Source organism: Suillus fuscotomentosus (assembly GCF_016647785.1).
Source record: "Suillus fuscotomentosus strain FC203 chromosome Unknown F5891scaffold_18, whole genome shotgun sequence".
Taxonomy (NCBI): Eukaryota; Fungi; Basidiomycota; class Agaricomycetes; order Boletales; family Suillaceae; genus Suillus; species Suillus fuscotomentosus.
The window spans coordinates 246,896-271,981 of record NW_024539530.1 but is presented as its reverse complement, the minus strand read 5'-3'; the positions used below and the strand labels follow the sequence as shown (position 1 = coordinate 271,981).

Here is a 25,086-nt window from a genome sequence, read left to right as displayed (position 1 = left end):
CTCCAGGTGCTATAAGTACCTAGAACAAATATGTACTAAGTCTTTGTTAGTAGTCATTAGGAAAATAACGGACCTCTTGATTGCACTTAGGTAACTTATTGTACCTTTTGGCAGCTTTTTCCTCTGGAAGCGAATCTCTGAAAAGTCGGATATATTTACGAAATGGTAATTCAGGCGGGTAAGACGAAAAAGATGCAAAAAGAGATGACATTGTATGCAAAGATCCAACAAATATAAAGCTCGAAAAAAGTGTGAAGTAAATTAGAAAGCAATTTCAAAGGCGTGATGATCTGCATACTTATTAACATAGTAAGCTCGGAAACTATCATAAGACTGGTAATACTTGAGGTCATGAGAAACAAACTGTGCACCATAGACTGGAATTAAATGTGCTGCGCGATAAATCAAATCAATGTGAATAATAGACATATGCAGGGAGTGATTAGCACGATAGGCTGGCCGCACAATCCACATCCCAGTGTCCTCATCAGGAGAGTCGCCAACAGTGTCGAACCACCGAATAACTGCGCAGGGGTAAGTCATTCCTTGAAAAGTAAAGGAAAAAACACACAGAACACGAGCAATGTCAAATCCCTGCATGCCCTTGAGCTCTGGTTTCGTGCTAACGAACACGCAGTCATTGCGAGCATGTCCGTTTCGCCACTGACGACATGCACGAACGTATTCTGTGCGCATGCCCCCAATGCCACTGAGATCACTCGGTGAATAAAATCTTGATGAAGCGGAGTTGAAGACAGATATTCCACCGTCATAATGAGGGAAGTGGAACTCTGAAACTTCAGAGATGTCTCGAGTGTCATTCGGATGCTTCTGTTCGAAGAGGAACTGTTGGAGGAGGTTGGGTAAATGTGTGATATTTAATTCTGCTGCGAGCGCAGCAATTGTTTTGGCACGTTGTCGTTCTAAAGCAATATTAGCAATGAACGGGAGGTATCAATCTGATAAACGCACGGGGTGTTAGTGCAAGCTGGACATCTGCTTGTAGCACTGTAGACTCATCGTCCACTTCACCGTCGTCGTGACCTTCATCCACATCCAGAACATTGGCGTTCGAGCCATTTGGAGGTGCACTGTCAGTGGCACAAGCATGGCCACCTCCTGCGTCATCAAGGTCTTGAAATTGTCCTGTCAAAGGAAAAATTAGTGTTATTGACTTGGCAAATAAATTTTGATACATACAAAGAGCCATCACGACTGCAGATAAACATGTACCGCTCAACATATTGCACCTGGTGAAGTCGACACGTAAAGCAGCGAGCTTATCCAGCCACTAGTTGGTCCACAACATTTGACCAAGTGCATTGAAGCGACTCAAGCATCTCCAAGGCTCCTTTACAGCCTTGATATGCTTGCTCTCGGTAATCAATGAGCACAAGCTGTTCGGGGCACCGAAAAGTTGGATATAATGCTTGAGCGAGTGCTGATGTGGTAAGGAAAATGTGGGAACAACACCTGCATCTCGAAATGCTTCACGGTAGTGGTGGAATCGTGCGAGCACATCTTGAATTTCAGTGAGGGTCTTCTCTGTGATGATGTTGCGGCGGACAAGGTAACAAAACTCTAAAAGTGCGCGAAAGGCGCGTACATTGTCCTGTGGAAGGTGGCCCTCAATTGCAGGCAAATACACCTGCCAACAATGAGCAGCAAGAAATGAAACTTAAGAAAATTGAACCTTCATAAGTGCCTTTGAGTCGTCTCCGGTCCATTGTTTGAACCCTCAGTCCCTCAGGAAAACATTGTAAACCTGTGAAGGATGCAACAGCCGCAATTCTGTTGTATATCATGATGAATGATTGAGTCTCACGACAAAAAATGAAACATACCTTCTGTCAATGTCGTCCATGATTCGTTGAGCTTCGTGTTTTCCATGGGTCAGTAACAAATATTTCTCCACCCAATCTACAAGGTGGTCCTTGAAAGCTCCCTTGATCAGCTGGTGAAGGAGATCAGGGGCGATGAGTCGGTTTATATCAGCGCAGGGGAAATCATTGGTAAATGGCTGGGAAGTTAAATGAAGTTAGCACAACTTGAAAAGAGAAGATTGGCAGACAAAACATAAATGAAAAAGCGTCGAGAGACACTGATCCTCATGCTGGACGATGGTGTCCAGCAATTCAATAACCGTATCCAAAAGAAAATGTACTCACCACGATGTCACCAACAATTCCATAATCATCCCAGATCTCTAATAGAGTACCTTCCTCCACCAGAGCATCCACATATTTGCGGCAACAGTCCAAGGCATCATCATCAAGGTTAAGATGTGATGCAAGACACCTATAAACATGTTGCCAGTTGATGAGGAACAAGTAGTAGTGTAAGGCTTGGAGATACTTACCTTGCACACCAGTCACACCAGTGTTTGACGATGCATCCCAACAGGACCTGTTCTTCATAATCAGCAATATAGGGTCCGAGTCCATAGACAACATGACGGAAGTGACTGTTGTAGGGATTCATTTCTGGCTGGGCTTGTAGAGACTGTTTTTACCTTACCTTATGTTGGCACTTTTGTAGCTTACATAAGCAAGTAATCTTTTCACCAGTTACCAGTATGGGTCTGAGGGCTGACCAAGTTTCTATGATATTTCCTCTCCTCTGAGCCTTAAGCCTAGTCCTAGAAACCCTTTAGGGTCGAATAGCAGCTAGGTTCTGCAAGACCCAACATTGTTCAGACTCACCATCTGAATTGTTGTACCTTCACCATCTCCAAAACGAGCCACTTCAGGTTTCGTCATTCCAGGCTTGAGGGGCTGAAGAATTTTCGAAAGGGAAGAGTGAAATAGCTGATGACGAAACTTTCGGAACTTCGGATCCTCAGTGTGCACTCATGCAGCTTTATATAAAACCTACTGTTAGCACCTGTGATTAGCATGAAAATTGAATGAACCTTACTTTTTGGCATGGCAAGAAATCCTATGACAGCAATCGCGTCTCGGTGTGCACGACGGACATTGTTTCGAAACATTGCCGATAGAAAGATATAGCGGGTAATATTCATTGTTGCCCGTGCCAACTGAGACGGTTGTCTTATCACTGCCGAGAATAATGGGAACAAAGGTTGCCCCAACTGTGTCAGGATCTTTGGAAATTTTGTCCTGTATGCGATAGTGTATAAGTAAGGTGTCAATATGGGAGGCAGACATTTGATCTTTGCAAAATAAGAATTCGGCAGCTTCGAATTCAATCCGATTACGAAATGGTGTCCAGTCATCAGCAGGTGTCACAACCCAATAACGAATTAACGCTGGGCAGAGACTAGGACTCAAACAACAGAATAATCACACAGAGGAAGTAGGCAGCAGGTATGTCTTGGTATTGCTCACTTGGAGATACAAGAGGTTTGAACTAAAGAACTACTGACTACGACGAGCTACCTATATACACATATTGAAACTGAGATCGAAACTGAGTATGAACTAACTAACTAATCAGAATAATTAAAGGTATCGTACGATTCTATATATAACTATGATGTCATAACATGTGCCGCAGCCGCAGTAAGACTCTGGAACATTCCAAGAGTGTCGCGAGGCATGACATCAACATCTTCGGCATTGTCCGATAGATCACATGATTCTGGTAATTCTACAATAGATGCAATAATAGGAACTTCTTCAACAGTAAACATATTCTTAGGAACAGGCGCTGTGACTGGGCGCTTAAAGGACTTAGAATTAAGGAACGAATAATGGTTTGTATTTGGAACTTGTGACATTACCCCCTCTCTAGGATGAGCATCATCGCGAATGAAACTAGGACGAATAAACTTCTTGCGCCATTCCAAAAACTCTTGGGTTTCAAACACCGACTTGTTAATTTTGCAGGGATTCAATGCTTTCAGATTTTGCCGGTGAAATTCTTGAACTTTCAACCGTGCATTCTCAAGGTTTTCCTCAGGTTCCCATGTCGCTTCTTCTATTGGATATCCTTCCCACTCTACTAGGTATTGGAGTTTTGATCTGTGCAGTCTCGAGTCTAGGACTTTTCGTACTGTCCATTCGGAATCGCCTTCTGATAAGATCTCTGGCGGCGGACGATGATGTGGAGGTCTTTGGACTAAGGTTGAGGGGGAATGCGGAGTGAGTAATTCTACATGGAATACCAGATGAATCTGATATTTTGCTGGAAGATTTAGGCGGTAATTTATGTCACCCGTCTTCTCTAGCACTTCAAACGGACCAAGTCGTCGATCGGAGAGTTTCTTATTTGGTCTTTTTTGACGGATATTTTTGGCGTTGAGCCAGACCAGATCTCCTTTCTTGAATTGTGGTGCGTCTTTTACTCCTTTATCATAGAATCTCTTCATCTGTTCATTTGCCATCTGCAGCATACTTTCTGTGTCTTCCTTCGCCTCTTTCATTACATCCACTCGTTCATCAGCTGCAGGTACTTTAGAATTGGAAATTGGTGAAAAAGTAAACTCTGGATCGTATCCGTAGAGTACTTTGAATGGACTATGACCCATTACAGTGACAGAGTTGTTGTGAGCGAATTCTGCTATCAGAAGCCAGTCTACCCAATCATTTTGGCGGTAAGACGTGAACATTCTCAGATATTGCTCTACTTCTTGATTTATTCTCTCTGTTTGTCCGTCTGTCTGAGGATGATAAGCCGTTGACATGTTCCATTTTATGCCTAGGCGTTTCGACACTTGTCCCATAAACTTGGAAACAAATTGTGTCCCTCTGTCCGATATCACCTGTTTCGGAGTTCCATGGTGTTTCCATACGTTATCTAAGAAAAGTTTCGCGATTCCTCGAGCGTCAACTTCCTTTTTCGTAGGCATGATGTGCGTTTGTTTCGTGTATCGATCAACGACAACAAAAATAGAGTCGAACCCTTCGCTTTTAGGCAAATCCACTATCAAATCACAAGTGATTGATTGCCAAGGTCCCACTGGTATTTCATTTGGTTTAAGCGGACCATGTGGTTGCGTTGGGTGAATCTTCGTTGCTCTGCATCTATCACAGCCATCTACGTAATCATGGACATACTTCGTCATTGAAGGCCACCAATAATTTCTGGAAATCAATTCTAAGGTTTTGGCACGTCCAGGGTGTCCAGCCGGTGGAGAGTCGTGAAACAACTCCAATATCTCTCGGCGGATCTCTTTATCGTTTGGAACGTAAACCAGTCCTCGGAATAACACCAATCCATCCTCCACATTCCACTCTTCGACTCCTCTACGTAATTGTACCGGTGCTGCTTTTAGCGTTTGTAGCACTTTGGCGACTTCAGGTTCTCATTCTGTGCATTGCCTTATCTTTCTCAGCAATTGTTTTTCTCCTTGCACTAGAACTTGACCTCTTTTAGCAGCTTTTACAGTAAAAAACTCCGGTTTTAACAAAATACGATCAGAATTGTCGTTTTCTACCCCCCCTCTGTGGTCTTCTCTCCGAGAAAGCTTATCGGCCTTATCGTTGACTACACCAGGCTTATGTTGGAGCGTAAATTCATACTCCGCCAGGAACAAACTCCATCTGGCTTGCCTTCTTGTCAACTTTTGGCTCATCATAAAGTACTCGAGATTTTTGTGATCCGTCCAGATCTCCACATGGTGAGGTTTTCCCTGCACATAGTGCCTCCACTCCTCCAACGCTCGAATGATTGTGAGTAACTCTTTGTCATGGATGTCATAATTTCTTTCTGCATCGTTCATTGACTTAGAGTAATACGCCACGGGGTGCCATAGGTCATCTTCCATCAGTTGAGATAGAACCGCTCCAGTTGCGTAATCAGAAGCATCGGTTTCTATTTTCATCTTTTTCTCAACGTCAGGCATTACTAGGATCGGAGCTGATGTAAACCTTGACTTCAGTTCATCAAAAGCATCTTGCTGTTTCTCCGTCCAGTCCCATTTGACATCCTTTTGTAATAAATCATTCATTGGTCTAGCGATGTCCGAAAACCCGAAGATAAATCTTCTGTAGAAGTTGGCGAAGCCCATAAATGCTTGTATGTATGTCTTTAATGCATTTGGGTACAGGCCATTTCATTACTCCTTCTACTTTCACAGGGTCCATTCAAACACCACCCTTCTCCACTATCAACCCAAGGAACTCGACTTCTGTCTGTTCGAAGCTACACTTTTCAGGCTTCAGATACAGATCATTCTCTTTTAGTCGTTTCAGTACCTCTCGTACAACCTTTCGGTGTTGCTCCCTATTGCCATTCGTAAACATGAGGATATCATCGATATAGACAACTACGGTCTTTCCATCAATTAAATCTCTGAATATCTTGTTCATCATGGTTTGAAACGTGGCAGGGGAGTTTGTTAAACCGAAGTACATTACGGTTGGTTCGTGGTGACCAAACGGCGTTTTGAAGGCCGCCTTCCACTCATCTCCTTCTTTCATGCGAATATTATTGTACCCCCATCTTACATCCATCTTGGAGTACATCGTGGCACCGGTTAAAGCATCAATCAAATCTTGAGATCTCGGTAGCGGGTATGCATTTTTAACTGTCTTCTCATTGAGCTTTCTGTAGTCCATTACCGGTCTTAACTTGCCATCTTTTTTGGCCACAAAGAAGAAAGGTGCTGCCACTGGAGATTGTGAATCTCTAATACGTCCCAGTGCAGTCTCGGCTTTTAACCAATCTTTCAAAGTGTCCATCTCTTTAGGTGACAAAGGATAGGGTTTCGCATTCGGCGGAAGATCGCCATCATCTTTAAGATCTATCGCATGATCCCACTTTTTTCTTTCAGGGAAGCGCTTAGATTCTTCTTTTGAGAAAACTCCCAGGTAATCGTGAAGCCAATCGGGAACCATCTCTTCAACTGATTTCTTCACCTTCGTCGCTTCTTCTGTGACCTTCTGCTCCATAGCAACCGAAGCCTTGTACTTGATCCATTCTCCAGGATACTCTTCATCTTCTATTTCCTCGACCGTCGCCCTCTTCATCGCCATGTTTTCTTCGTCATCCTCTTCTGTGGGAATCAGATCTGGCACCTCTTCTATCTTTTTTTGTTCTTTTCTTTTTTCTTTATTTTTTTGTCTTTGTTCTTTTTTAGTAATACATTTAACCGGGCAATGAGAAAGTGCAAAATGTCCAGCGTTCCAATCTATTTCCGGGTTGTGATATCTTAGCCAATCTATGCCAATAATAACATCATCGCTTCCTAAGTCCGTAACCATGAAGGCTGCTTGATCCTCAACATGGTCACCGATCTTTAGACCTAATTCAGCGTAATGAGTCATCGATCCAGCGGCATTTAACGAGCCATCAATATTTTTAACCGGAATGGGCCTTAATAATTTATGGCACCGGACTTCGTTCTTTTTCACAAATTTCTCGCTAATAAATAATGTTGATGCACCGCAATCTACCAGTGCTTTCACATCTGCTTGTCAGGTTCTTTCCCTTCAACTGTGATTGGAATGTAAAAATGTTCAGATTTGGATTTAATATATACTTCTGATACATCCGAGAACGTAGATAGGATAGAGAAACGATTGTTCGGGTCTAAGTTCGCAGACTTTGACTTCGACCCTTCTAAAAACCCTTGCCTTCCTTGGAGCTGACCCAAGCTTTGAACCAACTTGGGATAGGGTCTTCTTCTTTTGGCACTGTAGTAGCCTTCACCTGCACTTTTGGTGCGACTGCGTCTTTGCAGTTTCTAGCCATATGGCCTTTGCCTCCACAGCGGTAACATTTGAAAGATCCAGTCTTTCCTTGAGGTCTCGGAGTACCTCGCTGTTTGTTGGCGTCGACGTCCATGGCGTCGCTTTCCCTGCTAGGGCCAGGTTTGTATTCAGGAGTCCTGGGGCCTTGTTTAGGGGTCCACCAGGTTGTCTTCTTCTTGTCCGCATCTAGCTCTTTGAAATTGCATCTGATTTGGATCGCATGTTCCACCAGTTTCTTCATGGTGTTTTTGTCCTTGTAACGGACATGAGCAAGCTGTATTTTGACGCGGTCTTGAAGTCCCATTCTGAACTTCTGTCTCTGGTCGTAATCGGAAAATGAAGTGTGTGCAGCCTTTTGTCTGAAAGCGGCTGCGTACTCTGGAACCGAGGAAGATCCTTGTCTAAGGGATTCCAGTTCTCTGATCGCTTTTCCTTCACGATCTTCTTGCCCCCACATGGCTTCTAAGTCTTCCAGGAATTTCTCCACAGTCAACTTCTCGTCTCCGGTCTTTCCAAGTTTAGCGATGTAGGGTTGCGCCCATTTGGCTGCAGTTCCTTTCATGAATGAAAGCATCACTCTGATCCTTTGGCCTTCTTGGATGTTGGGCCATTGCGCAGTGTATAGCGCTACTTGGGATATCCAGACCATGAGTTCTATGGAGTCCTTTTCTCCAGTGAAGTCTTGGGGTTTGGAGTATTTAATGGAGGGGGAAGAGTTCAATGAAAGTAAACTAGCTCCTGCCAAGCTGAATGATGGTTGTTGTGACTGTATTTTCACAGTCTCGTCTTCTTGCATTTCTAGGTGTACACCCAGAAGTCTGTTTGCTTCTTCTAGAGCTAAATTTTTGGCTTCTAGTTCCGCGATTCTGCTTCTGAAGCTGTCTGCTTGATTTGCAAGTGACATATGAATGTACTCGACGATTTCCTGTGGTGTAGATGGTAATACCACCGGTGCAGGTTGTACAGGAGAATTTGGTAATTCAGACATAGTGCCAGTTGTGTTCTGGAACCCGATTCACTGATGTCTGTTGAAGAGCTGCTCGTAAGGGCTCTTCCGGAAGGGAATGATGGTGAAAAGAAGAAAGTTATGTAATGGAAAACTGAAGCGGTCCCCGATATCTGATCGGATCTACCACGTACTTCAGGATCGAAGGGTTCTTTAATCAACCCAACTGATGCTTCCCTAATACTAACTAAAAAGGATATGTAACTATACTCGATCGAGTGGGAAAAACTAGGGACAATGCAATCTCCGTTCTGAGGGTACAAGCCTAGGACAAGTTATCACTCTTCCAGCCGAAGCTTACAAGTGCGAGTCTCACTAGGGTATGTCTCTAAATCCTCGTAGGTCAAAAGCACGGTTTTGTCGTCTAGACAGTTCCGCTATTGACTCGAAACGAATGCCTATGTGCATATGAAGAAAGGGATAGGTAAAATGAAACTATAGTAACGTTGAGCAGGCAGGTTTTTGGGCCAGCACTCAAAGTTGCAGTGACACGCCTAATGTCGTGAACACCTCCGTATACTGGCGGCTGCGGTAAGACAGGGCCTGGTATAGGACTACTAACTAAGAAAGATGATAGGTAGGAAAATGCGCTCAAATGAGCAAAGGAATGAAATCAAAAAGGTCGCGGCAGTTTAGGCCGGGCAAAAGTATAACGGCTTTGTTTTGGTTGATGGTGTGAAGGGTATCAACACAACCAAGCGAAAGAAAGAGAGATGCGAGAGTGTAACGCGAGAGTCGGAGTCTCCTATAGTTCAAACCTAATGTCACAACCCAATAACGAATTAACGCTGGGCAGAGACTAGGACTCAAACAACAGAATAATCACACAGAGGAAGTAGGCAGCAGGTATGTCTTGGTATTGCTCACTTGGAGATACAAGAGGTTTGAACTAAAGAACTACTGACTACGACGAGCTACCTATATACACATATTGAAACTGAGATCGAAACTGAGTATGAACTAACTAACTAATCAGAATAATTAAAGGTATCGTACGATTCTATATATAACTATGATGTCATAACATGTGCCGCAGCCGCAGTAAGACTCTGGAACATTCCAAGAGTGTCGCGAGGCATGACATCAACATCTTCGGCATTGTCCGATAGATCACGTGATTCTGGTAATTCTACAATAGACGCAATAATAGGAACTTCTTCAACAGTAAACATATTCTTAGGAACAGGCGCTGTGACTGGGCGCTTAAAGGACTTAGAATTAAGGAACGAATAATGGTTTGTATTTAGGAACTCGTGACAGCAGGACGCTCAACAAGTGGAAGTGGCAGAGTGCCCAGAGAAAGAAACACGCCATTTTCGTCACAAGGTCGACCTTTAAACAAAAGCAGACATTAGAATTTTATTTTATGAAGTGCACAACATCACTCACCATCAAGACCTTTATGATAATTTCGATAAAACTGATTTTTTGGTCCATAAAATTCTGCATTGACATCAGCAGGTGGAGACAATGGCCTAGGGACTTCATTGGCATTGAAAGGAACATCATCTTCACACTGCTGGTCATTTCCTGGGTCCAAGAGTTCAGGAGAAGGTGGACAGGGAGCTAAGACAGGTTGTGGGATTATTGGATGTGCTGAAAGCCTATGTTTCGTCCTTCCAGCAGCAGTCTTGAAATATCGCTGGCAACTCGGATGGCCGCAAGGAAGCTGGAGGGTACTGTGGTCCGGACGAGGACGGGAGTTTGTTGCATTGGCAGGCATTATAACAGAGTGAAAATGACAGAAATAAGTGTCTTGGGGTGTAGGAATGGTGTATGTGCAGTGGCAGGTACTTCACGTCCTCAAGTTGATTGAGAAGGCCTGCGAAAATACAATGTTTATTTGGTCATGAACCATACAAATTTCATTGAAAGTCAAATCTACTAACTTGGACTTCTCCCATCACCAACCGTATCCCTCACTATCTGTATCTTGCTTCTACCGACCCCAGCAAAATGTCTTCAGCAGCCGGAACCACTGCTCATAGAACACGCGCGAAAAACGCTGATGCTCATCCTGGTCAGGTTGTGCTCAATGCAACTAGGAAATGACATACCAAAGCTGAAATAGCTGCTGACAACAAACGTCTCAAAGAAGACCTCAAAACAAAGGAACTAGCTGCCCTGCAAGGTATCGAGCGCCTCGCAAATATACAGGCCGAAATGGAGCAGGCACAGGCTTCCGAGGCGGTCAGAAAGCCAAAGCCAGTTAGACCACGTCCGGTTGCAGCTAAGGCAATGTCTTCATCACAGCCTCAACCAGCAGCCGCTGTGCAGGGTGGAGGACATGGGGATCAGAGAGAAGGTCAGGAAAAGCAGGGCCAACTGACGGAAAATATTGGGGAGGATGACATGAAAGTTGAAGCATTTGAGGGTGTTTCAAAACTGAAGCCTGGAAAGAAATCACTCAGAGATGCGGTTAATGCGCGCTTGAAATCAATGAATTCGAAGGCTGCTGAGCTTGCACATGTTGATCTCGCAGACAGGAAAGGAAACTCTTTACCAATGTATGTTATCTTCTTAACTCCCATGTTACTACTCTCTGAGTCGACACTCTTCTTCCTTAATTTGATGATGGAATTCAGGTCTGCTGTCAAATCTTCATATAGTGGCCGTATCAAGGCCTGGGCTTCAGATGTGCCAAGTCCTTCAAGTTGTTCATCCGAAAATGGCGGCTCCCAGCGGTTGATTTCTGTTTTGAAAGCCTCTGTCCCTCCATCCACTATATTCTCCCACTCTGTGACAACGGCTACTTCAAACGTGACTAGCATAAGCTCCAAAGCCATTCCAGCAAAAGGTTCTGATGTGTCTACCATTCCTATCAGTGATCTGGTTGGAGGATTCAGCGATGAAGACATCGACGACTCATATGAACGCCAGGCTGCATCTGAAGTGATGAAGACAGGAAGACAACCGGTTGAGGTATGTTATTTTCTACTCTAATTCATCAAACTAATGCTTTTCAAAGCCTATCCTCCAGTTCAACAATGTTACTGACTCGGAGTCTGAAGACGTCGAACCTGGCAGCAAGGTATGCATTTTTTTTGGTCATTAAAATAATATTTGACCATTCATTGTCGTTTGGGGATGCATAGTTACATCCTGGGCCAAAATTCAGTGACCATCCCCCACTGTCATCTCAACTTTGTATGTTACAGGCTGCTTGCTACTTGGCTGCAGAAAAGTCAAATGGCATTCCCCCACCGGCTACTCAGCCTCGCCAACCTCACACCACCCAATTCGCAAGTGGTATGAAATGGAAATTGGCGTCAGGGCCCAGCCTCGAGACCGTGGAGAGTTTTGATGACCTGGAGGAGTCTTCACTAGCTAGCCTTAGCTTTGTCGGTGACACTGGAATGTTGATTGACTCGGACGATCTGCAGGGAATGCAGGAACCCATAGTTGTCGATATCAAGAAGGCCCCACGAACGACATCCTCAGTGCGTTGTTTTTTCACATACAGATCAGACTTAACTTATATTCTCCAGACTACTGTTATGACTACTGATGCTAAGGTACCACCTGCAAAGAAGGTCAAGACCATGTTAAAGGTCAAGACCGAACAAACGGACCTGTCAGACACTCCCTTGGCGTCCACACAGGTGGATGATGGCCCTTGGGTTGAAATGATCAAGGCTCGGTCGTCCTACCAGAACACAGATCTTCCTCCCGCTTGTCAGGACAGACGCTGGCCAAAAGTATTTCTTCCGACCATCTATTTGTGGGCAGGAAGTCAGCCGAACCTTTGGAACATTAGTGATGACGCCCTCCTGGAAGCTATTAACCATATCTTTCAAGTTGTCTATCCAGAGGTCAAGTACGCACCCTCCTTGCAAGGCTCTGTTTTTGGTGTTGTATGCTCGTCTACCATTCATTTTTCCCCCTCTCACGCACTTAATTTTAGACCAATCAACGCCTCTCTGAGTGGCGCAGCAATTTCGGCTCTACCGCCATTGCCATCATCATTGACTTTATGGCTTGGAATGATGATGCTAACCCCAGTGACCTCGCTGAGTATCTTCTTTCAGATTTCGCATTCCTTTATGAAGACCCGGATGTCATTGACAAGATGAAGACTTTCCGGTCCCCGTTTATGCTCCAGCTGGTGGCCACCGGCCACCTCCAAGCAACAATTGGCCATGCCAATGTTCCGGCACTTAACACTGAGGCTCTCACTGCGAGTGGAATTAGTGGTGTTGTTGGGATAGCTGCTGCTGCGGTAAGTTTTTCTTTCTTTGCTCAAAAATGAAGCTAATTTATTGCAGTTGGAACATGCCCTCAAGCTCATCAAAGACAATGTAATTAATATCGAGGATGTACTTGCAGCTCCCCCGGCACAACACAAGCTCATGGTCAAAACACCGAAGGTGTTGAACAAGGCCACCGGGAAGGAGACCTCGACTGCCCATGCATTTTCGGTAAACAATTGGGGCCCAGCTACACATTCATTTTCAAAGTTGGCTTGTCTGAAGGGCAAAGATATCATGAGTGATATCACCTTGATGTCCTGGAAGCTTCTCAAGAAATCCAAGTCTGAACTTGAAGACTTCATTTCTGACGACAACTCTGAAGAACTCGATGTGTGCCTCTTGGTTTGATAACTTAGCTTTCAGTATTTTCTCATTTTTTGCGTCCAAACGACTCCCATTAACAGAGCTTGTGCAGATCGTCCTCATGGTACTACTCATCCGGTGTTTACCCTAGGCTGCTTTTCTGTTGGTTTTGGAGCTGTGTCTGCGTCTTTCTGGTTTGCGTTTTTGCTATTATCTTGCACTGCGTTTCTCTTTGTGTCTGCTTGGACTCAAATTTTTTACTACTTTATACCATGTTTTTACACATTTTTTTGACTTTTAATAGATGGCGCAATGGTTTCTAAGATGCTGTTCTCTCATTTATAATGTCTGAAAAATGGCCATCAAATAAGTATAAAGGAAATTTAAGTCGAAATCAGAGGACGAGTGGCCTTTTGTGACTTTTCTCGCATTGCTCTGAATTTTCATTTTTGGTCCCTTAAATGTGTTTTAAGTTACTATTAAGTCATAAAAATGAGTCTGTTATTTTCCTGATGTAGCTGGTACATTATATGAAGGTAATAGCACTTACATCTCAGTATCTGGGAGGAAGACTGAGATGCCTAATTCTACGAGAGACTGTTTTTATGTGCAGGTAGAGCACGAATGAATGAAAATTAATCTGAGACCTTTTGATATGATGTTTGGCCGATGATGAGCAAATGTCCGAGAAACGATGCACTTGCACCTAATCCGATGTGTCCGATGCGCCTCTCAACACTACTCTTGTGCTGTCCATCTCACTTTATGATCATCCTTGGGAGCTGAAAAACATGCTGTCAAAGGCCTGTTTGCAGTACAATACAGCAGGAAAGACTTACAACAGTCCTCATCTTGGTTTCACCCGCTAGGATTTGTTGAATGGCTTGTTGTCGTCCGAATCATCTGAGTTGAAGAAGACCAAGAGAGCTGATGGCAAGGCATGAGATGTCAAATAGAGAGTGCAAGCACAAGGGGAGAAGGGGCAGGCATGAGGGAGAGCTGACATCGGGCCCGAAGCTGCACATGTATCAAGTTTCATTCTAATATAGCAAGAAAAACACTCACAGTATAAAGTCTAGCGCCCACACAGACTCGGATGAGCGTCTCAGTTCTGTTTCCAGAGACTAAGATGTGAGTACCTATACCATACCTTATTGTAAACATATGCTGACACGACATAGTCTTACCTATCAGGTACATGTTTTGTTAATAAAGAGTTCTGTTTCCAGAGACTGAGACTCTTACCTATCAGACTCCTCATGACCCTCTCGCTCGTTATAAATGCCTTTATGGCATGTATAATATCTGTTCTCAAAGTTCTTGTCTTCACTATTATTGACCTGCATCCTTGGAACAACAGATGACTTAATAGTAGATCTAGAATAATAAACTAATGTTTGGTTAGAAAGAATGCAAAGCAGCATGCAAAGACTTGCCTGCCCAAAAGCAGAAGGGTTCCAGAAATCCGGCCGAATCCGGACGTCACGTGACGGTAAAACGGCGTAAAAGTATCTCACACTAAAATTGAAAATTCCAAAAACAACCTGATACGTCTGGGCAACGGTATTCATGATAGTGAGTTCTCTCGCATAAATCACTCACTTAAACCGTCTCTGGCAGCACTCCACTCTGTGCAATTCAGAAATACAAATTTCTCCAGTCTTGAAAGAACAACCGGTTCATTCTGCGACCTGGTGTCCACTGCCTCATTCATTTTGGCCGGTCGTGCCTGCCGCGGACGTGACATGACTTGCAATACCAACTTCACTAAAGATTAATTGATATTGATCTGTAAGTATCGGCGACTAGTGCTGTACTTCCCGTTGATAAGAAAAGTCAACTGATCTCTTGAAAGTGCGGACAATGTGCCATGATTGGCAAACATTTCCCGCAAACGAGCATTAGTGAACTTCTCTTGCAATGGAAGTACTATGTAGTCAATGCCGGGACAGTTGCGCATGCCAAATTCGACAAGTGCGGACAATGTGCTGCGATTGGCAAACATTCTCCGCAAGCGAGAATCAGTAGACTTCTTTGACAATGGAAGCACTAAGTGTGTAGTCAATGCCGAGACATCGAGTAATGGCCCTGCCCCGCGATCGATGAACATTCCTAGCAAGCGAAATCAAGAAACTTTTGAATGTTTGTAAAGCCATTTGGGATTCGCCGCCGTGGGAGTCGCTAGGCTGAAAAAGCGACTGATCTCATTGTAACGCCATCGAAGAACATTCCTGGCAAGCGAGCACAGAAGTGCCAGGGCGTCGTATGTAGTCACCGCCGAAAAATCAATGATAAAATGCTAGAAATGGTGCTCGACTCCTTCGGCAATGAAAGTGAAAGTGTTGGGATGAGGTAAATTCATCGACAAACATTCTTCATAGGAGGAAACGAGGAATGATCGATAGCTCCTTTTGCAATGACAGTTCCAGAGCAGCGGTCACGAGCCAGCGAGTTGCCATCGCGCTATGGTTTGGCACCAGCATTGAGCTGCTCGCACGATTCAGGAGTGCGCGTGGTGCTCGGGACGGCAGAATGCCGTGCCCCGTCACCGAGTCTACACCCTGAGGAGTCCGCATATAAATGATGTTGCGACCACAGGTTGAAGACCAACTCACTTCTCGTATTCTCTTTCTTGCCTCACAAACAACAAATCTCATTCATCATGGCTATCAGCGGTGTCCTTGTAAACGTGCACGACCCTGCCCTCGTGTTGGCGATGACCAAAGACGGCAAGGTCGAAGGTCAGAGCTTCAACCATACCGAAAATCAGAGGGTCAGTAGACGTCCAGAGATACGTCTAGAGATGAAGTTCCGACCCTAACGCTGACGAGTGACATCATCAATAGTGGATCGCGCAGTTCAAGTATGACAGACCAACGGAGACGCGTCTGTGGTCGGTCCAGAACAAGGATACTGGAAATTTCTTGTCGTGGAACGTAGGTGTCTGCGAGAAGCGATTCAGATGCCAATCTCACCACTTTGCACCAACTTGCAGTCGAGCATGCAAGTCCTCATGAGCGACACTCAACACTGGTGGAAATTGGCCGTCGTAGGCGCGAATATCGGGTGCGTATCATGCGTGATTCAGGCCAGGCCTATCGACTGACGATGAGGTGCAGATTCCAAGTCCCCCATGCGTCCGAGGATGATCAAAGCTACTACACTTTGGAGCTTGAAGACAATGCATCGGTGACGTGGCCCGTTGACCGTGGTACCATACTGTTTTCTGACGCTCGTTGCAGGTCACCCTCAAGAAACAGGCGGGGGAGCTCATCAGCAGGCAGCTGTGGCATACCCTGGATGAATGAGCGTGCGCCTGAAGGATTTCGTTTGGCTGTCTCGCGAATGTGTTAGTCTGTATGCTTGTTGACGAACGTGACATTCAACTGTCGCGGTGAATGGACCGCAGTTCCTGTTTTTCGTGTCTTTTGTACACGTATGCATTGTTGTCTGCCGCGGCACATAGCACGCGTGTGGTTGGTTCCGTGAGCGCGAGGCAATTCTCAACCAGCAACATTGAAAAACATGCATGTCTTCGATACTCGTACGTGCCGTGCGTCTGATGATCCGAGTGCGGTATAGTGGGCATTGACGGGACGAGGCGTGCGCTAACTCAGAGAAGGTGTGGTACATCTCTAGATGCTCTGGATGCCGCATAAATTAATAAGCGACCCCGCGTGCGAGAGAACGGGAATACTCGCCCGCAATCCACTGTAATTTTTGCTTCCTGATCCTGGTATATCGCGCTCTGCGAACGTTGTCTTACGCGTAGAAGTGTCGATTGAGAAAGAGGATGTATCTTGACATTACATAACATTCTCGGCGAGGTCATCCACGTGGACGTCCTCTGGCTCTGTTTTGAATTATATGATTAGCCTGTCCGCCTCAACTAGCTCCCCCGATTCTTGTTCCTTCCTGTCTTCTACTGCCGTTCTCTCCTCCTGACGTGCGCCACGAGTTTGCAAGGACGTCGGTAGGCAGGCGCGGGCGTGCATCAAAACATGAGAGGGACGACGAAGACATAGCTGACGGTGGATGACCGGAAGGTACAACTCTTGCGACTGAGATCTGACGGGGATACGTTCTGTACGTATTGCTGAACCGGACCAGACGAATGAAAGGGACGGGCGACTCAACAGGAACAAAGTTTATCACTAGACTTCAATATTACAAAAGGGAGGCAGAATGGTAGACATAGAGATATCCAATCACCCGACATCGAACTTCAAAGGTCGGCGTAACTAGATCTAGAATGTGCAAGTATCTCGTGGTCAAGAGATGAGATTCCGCGTTTCTCACAATGTGAAGTGATTCGCATGACACAAATCTTAGCCTGCCTAGATTTGATTACTGTTCTCAAACTTCCAGGTTAATGCTTTGACCAGCCGCACCTATAAAGCGCGTGAGCACAGAACTGACGAACAACCAACCCACTCTGGTCTGAAATATATAGCCCTTTTTACGGTAAGTTTCACCTCACCAACAATATACGATGACACTGATGCGGTCTAGATGAGTTTGTTGACGATTATTATCCTGGCATTTACGGCTGGTGGTCCTCTTTGTGCACGAGCCATGCCCAGCCCCGAGACCACCTACACCCCATGCATTTGGAGAACGCCGTGTGGGGAAACGTGCGCTCAATTGTATACAGTGGACACCAGAGTCTGCAATAGTACCAATGGCACTCTCGCAATTCAGTCTTGCTGTGCATACTAGTATCGGGAAAACATTGTAACGCAAATGAGGGGTCCGGGTATGTCGGCGGCGAGACTCTTTATCAGAACACGTACTAAGCACAAAATAGAGATGAAAACACACACGTTGCAAAGTCCAATAAAAGATCTGCGAAAGATTTCTCGTAGATTGTATTCTTAATTGCTCTTGTAAGGACTTTTCTGTCATGCACTTGTTGATCATCGTCAAGAAATCAAACTCGTTCTTCATGAATGCTGTACGGACCTAATGATCGTTTCGGGAAGGGACTACCCTGCTCAAGACAAGTCCGATACCAAAATTTAAACGGGACGACACCCATCCAATATTCGTTGTTTGGTGGTGAAGAAAAACTGTGACTTTTATCTTACTTGGTTATTCCGGGGAAAGGAAATGAACACTACCTGAAAGATAGCCAAATCTCAGAAGCACGCAGTGCGGTGTGGGCCGGTGTTCAGGGTAGTGCATCCCAAGTTCGTGGAATCAACAAATACAATGTCTTGTGGATGTGTACATGGTACTGTAAGCGATGCAGAATATGTTTTTCCTGGGATCCATTCGCCGCAGGTCAAGAACAGTGCGGGTCAGGGAGCTTGAAAACTACCGCCGGTGTTTAGAAACGACCTGGAAAGAAACGATGCTACTCACACCGAAAATGCCACGAGCGAAGTTCACCTGGTCGCTCAAGCCCTCATATTTTGCATCAGCTGCAGGACGACCCTACCTGTCAACCTTGTGAAATTGGGAATGTGAACGCACGTGCATGCTTGTATGCACATCCGCAATCTGATCAGCAACGGTGTTTAACGCCAGCAGGCGTCAAACGTATTGATACCAAATTTTATTCAAGGCAAGGGGCATAGAGGGTGATAGTCTGCCTTGATGGGAAAGGCAAGCTGCACTGCCTACATGTCCTCATAATGCTAAGTGTGTTGTCTGTCCACACGGGAAAGCCACGATAGGTATCAGGGACGCTGTGATTAACACGGTACAAAGTCACAAGTATGCAACGTTTACTTCCGACCGGCTCTCCACTCTCCAGTCGCATACAGAGCTTGCTTACCAGCGAACACGGTTGGAATGGCAAGGATACCTCCGTACAGAAGCACCTGACCAAGCTTAAGATCTACCCAATACCAGACAAGTAGCACTTCAAAGGCGCCGAGGAGGGCAGTAAAGGGTATGATACTAAGCGAAAAGAGGTTTGGGACCTTGACGCCAATTTTACTCCACTTTGATAACAAAGTCCGTCAGCTGAGGATCGATTTGATGCAAAAAACGTACCAGTCCGATCAACACGAGCCAAGGCGACAGTACAGTCGCTGCAAATATGGCAGAGACAAACTGAGGAGGTGACTTTTGTTCAGGGCGGAAGGTATGCTTGATGGCGGGGAGGACATGGAACGACGCTTCATCCGGGTGTTCAGCAGGAGTGTGGGAGGCAGGTAGGTAGAGGTCAAAAAGGTCGTATTGTGCAGGTGCGTGCACGAAGGAGCCCAGAATAAGCGAGACCTCAAGGGGGTTGTGCGTAGTTGGCGGGATGGACGCAGGTGGACGCGCCATGTTCTAACATGGCGATTAAATCTAACTCGTTTAGCAATAGCAAAAGTGATGCAACGCACCAGCTCAAATTTAGCCTTTCCTCCTGGGGTCACACGAACAGGCTGGATGCCCTCCTCGCCCGACGCCTTGTCATAGAATCGGAGGAAGGTTTGGTGCGGTTGAACTCCTTTGCCCTCATCACTTTCCGTTATCTGGAACGTAAGCTTAAGAGTGTCAGTTGGGCCAAGAGTCAAAGGCTCTGGTTTTTTGGTCAGGGACAGGCTGTATGGCATATGAGTTATACTACAGCAGGAATGTGATTAGTGCATACGTGTCCGAGCGCAGCTGGGTCGCATCTGGCGTGCTAATTGTGAAACGAGGAGACTGAAGGGACAAAGAGGCCGCTTGGACAGTTGCTGCAAGAAGCAGCCAAGAGAATTGCCATACCATGGTTTTGGTTAAGATGTGGCAGTCCCGGTTTGGATGACGTGTTAAGTCTTCAAGCTCAGCTAAGTTCCACAAAAATAATGAAAACAATTTATTCCTGAAGAGCAAAAAAGACCCCACCGTGGTTCGAACACGGGACCGCACGATCTGCAATCGTGTGCTCTACCACTGAGCTATAGAGTCGATACCGCACTTTGCCCACCTGAATGATTTATTACCGTCTTCAAGACTTACATAATACTGACCCATCAACACAGGACGCGTCACTGACTCACCGCGTCATTAACTATCCTTTGCATCATGCCCGACGTCGAGATTGTGAAGGCTACCGACAAGAAGGACGAAAAGAAAGATGAAAGGAAGCCAGAACCACCAACACCGATGCAGGAGATTAAAGCTAACATCGCGCTCATCGACCGTGCTATCAATGACCTCGAAACCCGGCTCACTCATCGCGTCTTACGTTCACTAACTGCGCTGCGAAAGCGCATAAATGACAAGGTTCTACGCGATTCCATCGAGGAGAATTATCCCAAAGGTGTGTGGTGCATTCACACCTTCTACTCGTATGTTCAACTTTGCGCAGACTCTGCTGTCAAGAATTCTCTACTATCATGGCTTCCTCCTGCTCCTCCTGTGGAACAGTCGATGGAAGTAGATACAACATCAGGGACAAATGCTACTGCATCTTTGCCTCCTTCATCGAAGCCAACTTCTGATCCTGTACCAGAAGCTGAGATTTATTTCCGTCTGCTCATCATTCATCATCTCCACACGTCCAAAGACACATACTCCAAGTCCATAAAGCTTTCTCACGAGACTGTCGACAAAATGCAGGCCATGAACCGTAGAAGTATGGACCCAATAGCTGCCAAGATATGGTTTGCCGTGGAGCGATCATATGAACTCGGTGGAGAGTTGGCAGATGCCCGCCCGTGAGTTCAGGTCCATGTAAATTTGGCATGGTCTTGACTTGTCGTTTTCCAGAATGTTCCTCGCTGCGCAACGCACCGCGTCTCTTCGTCACGATGATGACACGCAAGCCTCGCTGATTAATCGCTTACTTCGGGGTTATCTCCACTATAATCTTTACGACCCAGCTGACAAACTAGTGTCCAAGACTACTTTCCCTGTCTCAGCGAGCAACCCGCAGTATGCCCGCTACCACTATTCTCTTGGGCGCATCAAAGCGGTGCAACTGAATTATACTGCGGCACACACGAACCTGCAACAAGCTATCCGTCGCGCCCCTGCTGCAAAGACTGCGCCAGGGTTCTACCAGGTCGTGCACAAACTTTTTGTGATCGTTGAACTTTTAATGGGCGACATTCCGGACCGGGGTCTTTTCCGGCATCCGGTATTAGAGAAAGCCTTGAGTGCTTACTTTGACATCGTGAAGGGTAGGAAAATTTACTGCTGTCCAAAGCAATGCAATTGCTGACGCGTCCCCCTAGCTGTTCGGACAGGCTCCTTATCGGAGTTCCAGACAACTTTGAATAAACATGCTGCACAATTCGAAGCCGACAAAACTTATACCCTGATTGTCCGGCTCCGGCAAAATGTTATCAAGACCGGTATTCGCAGGCTCTCTCTATCATACTCGAGGATTTCGTTGCGTGACATCTGCTTGAAACTCCACCTCGATTCCGAGGAAGACGCAGAGTATATTGTTGGTAAGGCCATTCGGGATGGTGTGATTGAAGGCAGAATCGTCCATGAGAAAGGATGGATGGAATGCGGAAGTCAGAAGGATGGCTACGGCCCTGAGGCTAGCGATATGTTTGGCAGACGAATCGGATATTGTTTGGATTTGCATAACGAGAGTGTCAAGGTAAAGTTTTTTCCGTTGGAAACTTTCACGTCGGGCATATCTCATACTTGGATCTTGCAGGCTATGCGCTACCCACTTAATGCACACCGTAAGGAGCTTGCTGCTGCGCAGGATGCGCGGGAACGCGAAAAAGAGCTCGCCAAGGAAATACAAGAGGGAGATTTGGATGACGATGAGGGTCTTGGAGATTACTAGAGAATTCCATTCCCCTTGTAGAAATAATGCAATGCGCTTCAACGACTCGCTTTGGAGCTGGTACTAGTAGTGTTGGAGCGGCTCGCTAGCAAGTATTTCCTAGAGTTAAGTCGCACTCCAGCTCCAACGGCAATGTTCGGGCTGAGCTTATGTAAAGGCTGAGTGATGTTCCGTCGCCTGTTTTAATCTCCGCGGCACCCGGAGTTTTACAACAGACGACTCGAGTCACCTTGTTCCGTTCGGCAAAAAAGCTGGTGAGGCATTGTCTGTACCTCGAGAGGCAGTAGCTGTTTAAAATTTTCAGTGCTCTTTTCTCGCAGCCGTCTTACCGCGGCACCATGTCAATTGTGAGGCGTTTGTGGCAGCGAATATTGAAGCCAGTATGTGATAGACCGGACCAGAACGCGATATACGTTCCGCTACTGACGTTTCCCTGTAGACATATTTCGTTGGAAAGGACATGGAAGGTACGTTCCTGCGACACAAAGCCTCGTCCTGTGTCTCTTGATCCGATAGTTTAGGCAATAAATATTTTGAGTATCCAAATGCGAACAACGGTACGATTGTCCCGGAACCTCTTTCAAGTCCCCACTTATGGTCTACTTGTTATGTGCAAAGGACGTTCCAAACGAACAGTGAAGTACAGGAAAAACGAAGACATGTGGGCGTACGTTGCTAGCGGAAAACGTTTGCCAGGTTTGTACCCTCCATTTTAATCGTTACGTTCTTGTTTCTGATGTTGCCTACTCCTTGTTTATTGTGTGCAGTGCAATGGTCAGCATGGCTGACGCACACTAGGCCCGATCCACCGGGCATTGAGGTAGGTTTAACCTGATACTCTGCTAAGATTTTACGTGAATTTTGATATATACTGTCACAGGAACTACAAGCGGATCTAGCACGTCAGCAACGGGTTAAGTCAAACGCAGCTATTCTAGAAGCGAGGGATGAAGCAGAAAGAGCCAATAGGGAGCGACTGGAGGCACCCAGCCACCATTCTGCAGCTGAAGCGCAGTCTCGAAACGTGTCTAGGGATGACAGGCTAGAACCGCCAGAATCTGATCGACGACCGAAAACACAGACACGGGATCCCTGGGCTGAGGCATTGTCAGGATCCGATGAGCCTCGATCATGGGTTCCTATGACTCGGAAAAGGTAGCATGCTTGTTCAGGGTTATTATTTCAAAAGTTTGAGGCATAGTGACAGGAGTCTTGCCAATGAATTAACTGCCTCGTTGCCAGATCTTTATTTTAACCGAGCCGAATCTGTCGTATTTGCCGCCTGCCTCGTTCTTGTTTTTTCTACCAGGATTTCTTCGCATCACACTCCTCAAAGGCTATTGTACGCAAAGGTCAGATATGTCTTATCACAAGGAGAAGCACGCCTATGCTGTGGAGTTCGAATACCTAGACCTTCTATATCTACATGCATGGTTCTATCATCAAAAGCACAACGCAAGTTCAGAGCTGGAAAAATCTGCAAGTCGTCCGGTCTTCAAGCGGAGGAAGTTTATATTTGGGTGTGTGCACTTTCTGCTATGAAATGGGCCTTGCAGGTTTATGGTGACTTGGGCTCATATTTATTATGACAACCTTGCAGAGCTTTGTGTTATCTGGCGCAGGCGACATAGGAGGTCTATTGTCAACTTGCCTGATGTCTCTGTGTGAGAGGACTCGGTCAATCATTTGGCGGATATCACTCATTCCTAGATTCTTTTGATCCCTCTTCCACGAGATATCAGTAGTAGGTTTCCAGTCGGCTTTCATGCTAGACTTTGAGTGAGAAGATACGTGTTCCATCTATGGCTCGAACCCCTGATTATCAAACGAAAGGACGGGGACATGATGGAAAGTCAATCTTCCGTGAATCTGAATGACTTGCCGCAAGGTTACACAAGTAGTTGATTGTGCTAAAGAGCCCGTGCTAATTGTGCCTAACGACAGGCACACTGGTGGAACGCCGCACTAGCAACCCCACCCCCGCCCCCACGTCCTCAAACCTCGAGTTCTTGTTGAGAAGCAACTGTCTAAAGAACGAGTGTTGGCACTGCATAATATATTGACATTATGACTGACATGTGTATCATGATTGTGAGAGGGTTAACATATGGCATGGCCGGGAACATTGCATATCTACATGAGAATTGTCTAGACAGAACCCTCGGATACTAGTACTGATCTTTCAAGGAACGAAAATAGTATATTGGAAATGGTATTATATATATGTACGGTTGGGCACAAGTCACTTAGGCTTTGCCTGGCCATCTGTGTAATTGGCTGGGTTGGGCTTCTTTTCCGGAGGTGGTTGGGTAGTCTTGCGAGGCCTTGAGTAACTACTTGTTAGTATCATGAGACCGGATTACTTATTATAGTTGAACGTACTGGGCGATCTGCGGAGTGCTCTTGTCTTTCTTGTCTTTCTTCGGTGTGCCAGCACAATCGGGGTTGTATGGCCCGCGCTTGGAAAAACTAAATGACAGTGTGAGATCCTGGGCCCCGCTTGTGAAAATGTCTATTTGGATGAACGAACCCAGTTGAAGGACCCTGGATCGATTCCTCTGATTCTGGACTAAATTCTTCCTCTGATGAGAGATCGGAGTCATCAGACTCTGAGTCAACGTCTACATCGGTTGGCAGCCTGGAAACAATGAATGATTTCATTAATGGTTCATACTAGGAGGTGGATCATCTTACCCTTTCTCCTCAGCGATAAGATCTTCTGTGATTTGGTAGGAAGCCATTTGGTATTGATGATCGAGAGTTCGAAATTCAGCTTGTTATATGGCGAAGATAAGGTATCTAACACAGGAAGAACAACACTGGTATTTGCAGCATGGCGTACAAGTCTACTACAACGCGAACGTTCATTGGTCCAGTTATCAAGGTCCCGTGTATTGCTGTACTTGCTGTAGATCAGTCTGGGGTAAGTGCCTTGATATCGTAACACGACAGAAACCTCGACACTGTGTTATGTATGTCCCTTGATTGACCGGACATGTACAGTGGGTACGTCGTCGAACCATTAATGTTTTCCCAAGGGTAATAAATACTAGAGGAGGAAGCGGTGCATACAAATCGGTGCACTGAAGTGACTTGGGCAGTGCGCGATTTCCCGAAAACGAAAACCTATGCAGATAGTAC

General features: G+C 45.7%; 7 protein-coding genes and 1 non-coding gene across 8 annotated transcripts; 4 read left to right on the top strand and 4 right to left on the bottom strand.

Moving 5' to 3' along the window:
- Positions 1 to 261: 261 nt before the first annotated feature.
- Positions 262 to 3,167, bottom strand: F5891DRAFT_1127780 (uncharacterized protein; the record flags this gene model as incomplete). The annotated part of the gene is given in 8 exon segments (XM_041364214.1): positions 262 to 923; positions 1,315 to 1,648; positions 1,841 to 2,020; positions 2,169 to 2,298; positions 2,360 to 2,483; positions 2,738 to 2,848; positions 2,917 to 2,955; positions 2,975 to 3,167. The coding sequence occupies 8 exon segments, from the start codon at positions 3,165 to 3,167 to the stop codon at positions 262 to 264; spliced, it is 1,773 nt and encodes a 590-aa protein (XP_041227735.1).
- Positions 3,168 to 9,671: 6,504 nt separating this feature from the next.
- Positions 9,672 to 10,384, bottom strand: F5891DRAFT_1186728 (uncharacterized protein; the record flags this gene model as incomplete). The annotated part of the gene is made up of 3 exons (XM_041366732.1): positions 9,672 to 9,863; positions 9,920 to 9,993; positions 10,051 to 10,384. 3 exons carry the CDS (start codon positions 10,382 to 10,384, stop codon positions 9,672 to 9,674), a joined length of 600 nt encoding a protein of 199 aa, XP_041227734.1.
- Positions 10,385 to 10,617: 233 nt separating this feature from the next.
- F5891DRAFT_978876 (uncharacterized protein) lies at positions 10,618 to 13,259 on the top strand (the record flags this gene model as incomplete). The annotated part of the gene is made up of 8 exons (XM_041376819.1): positions 10,618 to 10,681; positions 10,733 to 11,168; positions 11,247 to 11,583; positions 11,630 to 11,692; positions 11,820 to 12,101; positions 12,150 to 12,515; positions 12,566 to 12,880; positions 12,927 to 13,259. The coding sequence occupies 8 exons, from the start codon at positions 10,618 to 10,620 to the stop codon at positions 13,257 to 13,259; spliced, it is 2,196 nt and encodes a 731-aa protein (XP_041227733.1).
- A 2,617-nt stretch (positions 13,260 to 15,876) lies between these two features.
- Positions 15,877 to 16,518, top strand: F5891DRAFT_978875 (uncharacterized protein; the record flags this gene model as incomplete). Its single annotated transcript, XM_041376818.1, has 5 exons — positions 15,877 to 15,987; positions 16,061 to 16,150; positions 16,210 to 16,280; positions 16,334 to 16,425; positions 16,457 to 16,518. 5 exons carry the CDS (start codon positions 15,877 to 15,879, stop codon positions 16,516 to 16,518), a joined length of 426 nt encoding a protein of 141 aa, XP_041227732.1.
- Positions 16,519 to 18,889: 2,371 nt separating this feature from the next.
- On the bottom strand, positions 18,890 to 20,080 carry F5891DRAFT_1025029 (Oligosaccharyltransferase subunit Ribophorin II-domain-containing protein). The gene is made up of 4 exons (XM_041361354.1): positions 20,041 to 20,080; positions 19,804 to 19,989; positions 19,553 to 19,754; positions 18,890 to 19,496 (listed from the first exon to the last, which is right to left on the bottom strand). The coding sequence occupies exons 2-4, from the start codon at positions 19,920 to 19,922 to the stop codon at positions 19,155 to 19,157; spliced, it is 663 nt and encodes a 220-aa protein (XP_041227731.1). The 5' UTR covers positions 19,923 to 19,989; positions 20,041 to 20,080; the 3' UTR covers positions 18,890 to 19,154.
- F5891DRAFT_t59 lies at positions 20,031 to 20,102 on the bottom strand. The gene has a single exon. It is a non-coding gene; the product is annotated as a tRNA-Cys (tRNA).
- Positions 20,082 to 22,061, top strand: F5891DRAFT_1025027 (PCI domain-containing protein). The gene is made up of 5 exons (XM_041361353.1): positions 20,082 to 20,457; positions 20,506 to 20,854; positions 20,907 to 21,319; positions 21,374 to 21,750; positions 21,811 to 22,061. Exons 1-5 carry the CDS (start codon positions 20,220 to 20,222, stop codon positions 21,943 to 21,945), a joined length of 1,512 nt encoding a protein of 503 aa, XP_041227730.1. The 5' UTR covers positions 20,082 to 20,219; the 3' UTR covers positions 21,946 to 22,061.
- Positions 22,062 to 22,283: 222 nt separating this feature from the next.
- Positions 22,284 to 23,104, top strand: F5891DRAFT_978872 (uncharacterized protein; the record flags this gene model as incomplete). Its single annotated transcript, XM_041376817.1, has 6 exons — positions 22,284 to 22,325; positions 22,385 to 22,412; positions 22,467 to 22,502; positions 22,564 to 22,641; positions 22,713 to 22,765; positions 22,826 to 23,104. The coding sequence occupies 6 exons, from the start codon at positions 22,284 to 22,286 to the stop codon at positions 23,102 to 23,104; spliced, it is 516 nt and encodes a 171-aa protein (XP_041227729.1).
- Positions 23,105 to 25,086: the final 1,982 nt, after the last annotated feature.

What these genes read in the sequence shown, in the direction of transcription:
- F5891DRAFT_1025029 (XM_041361354.1), bottom strand. Translation starts at nt 19,922, where the DNA reads ATGGTATGGCAATTCTCTTGGCTGCTTCTTGCAGCAACTGTCCAAGCG. An exon ending in ACCCAGCTGCGCTCGGACAC is followed by an intron (nt 19,755 to 19,803) that starts GTATGCACTAAT and finishes TATGCCATACAG; the next exon opens with CCTGTCCCTGACCAAAAAAC. An exon ending in GAAAGGCTAAATTTGAGCTG is followed by an intron (nt 19,497 to 19,552) that starts GTGCGTTGCATC and finishes TCGCCATGTTAG; the next exon opens with AACATGGCGCGTCCACCTGC.
- F5891DRAFT_1025027 (XM_041361353.1), top strand. Translation starts at nt 20,220, where the DNA reads ATGCCCGACGTCGAGATTGTGAAGGCTACCGACAAGAAGGACGAAAAG. An exon ending in CGAGGAGAATTATCCCAAAG is followed by an intron (nt 20,458 to 20,505) that starts GTGTGTGGTGCA and finishes AACTTTGCGCAG; the next exon opens with ACTCTGCTGTCAAGAATTCT. An exon ending in TTACTTTGACATCGTGAAGG is followed by an intron (nt 21,320 to 21,373) that starts GTAGGAAAATTT and finishes GCGTCCCCCTAG; the next exon opens with CTGTTCGGACAGGCTCCTTA.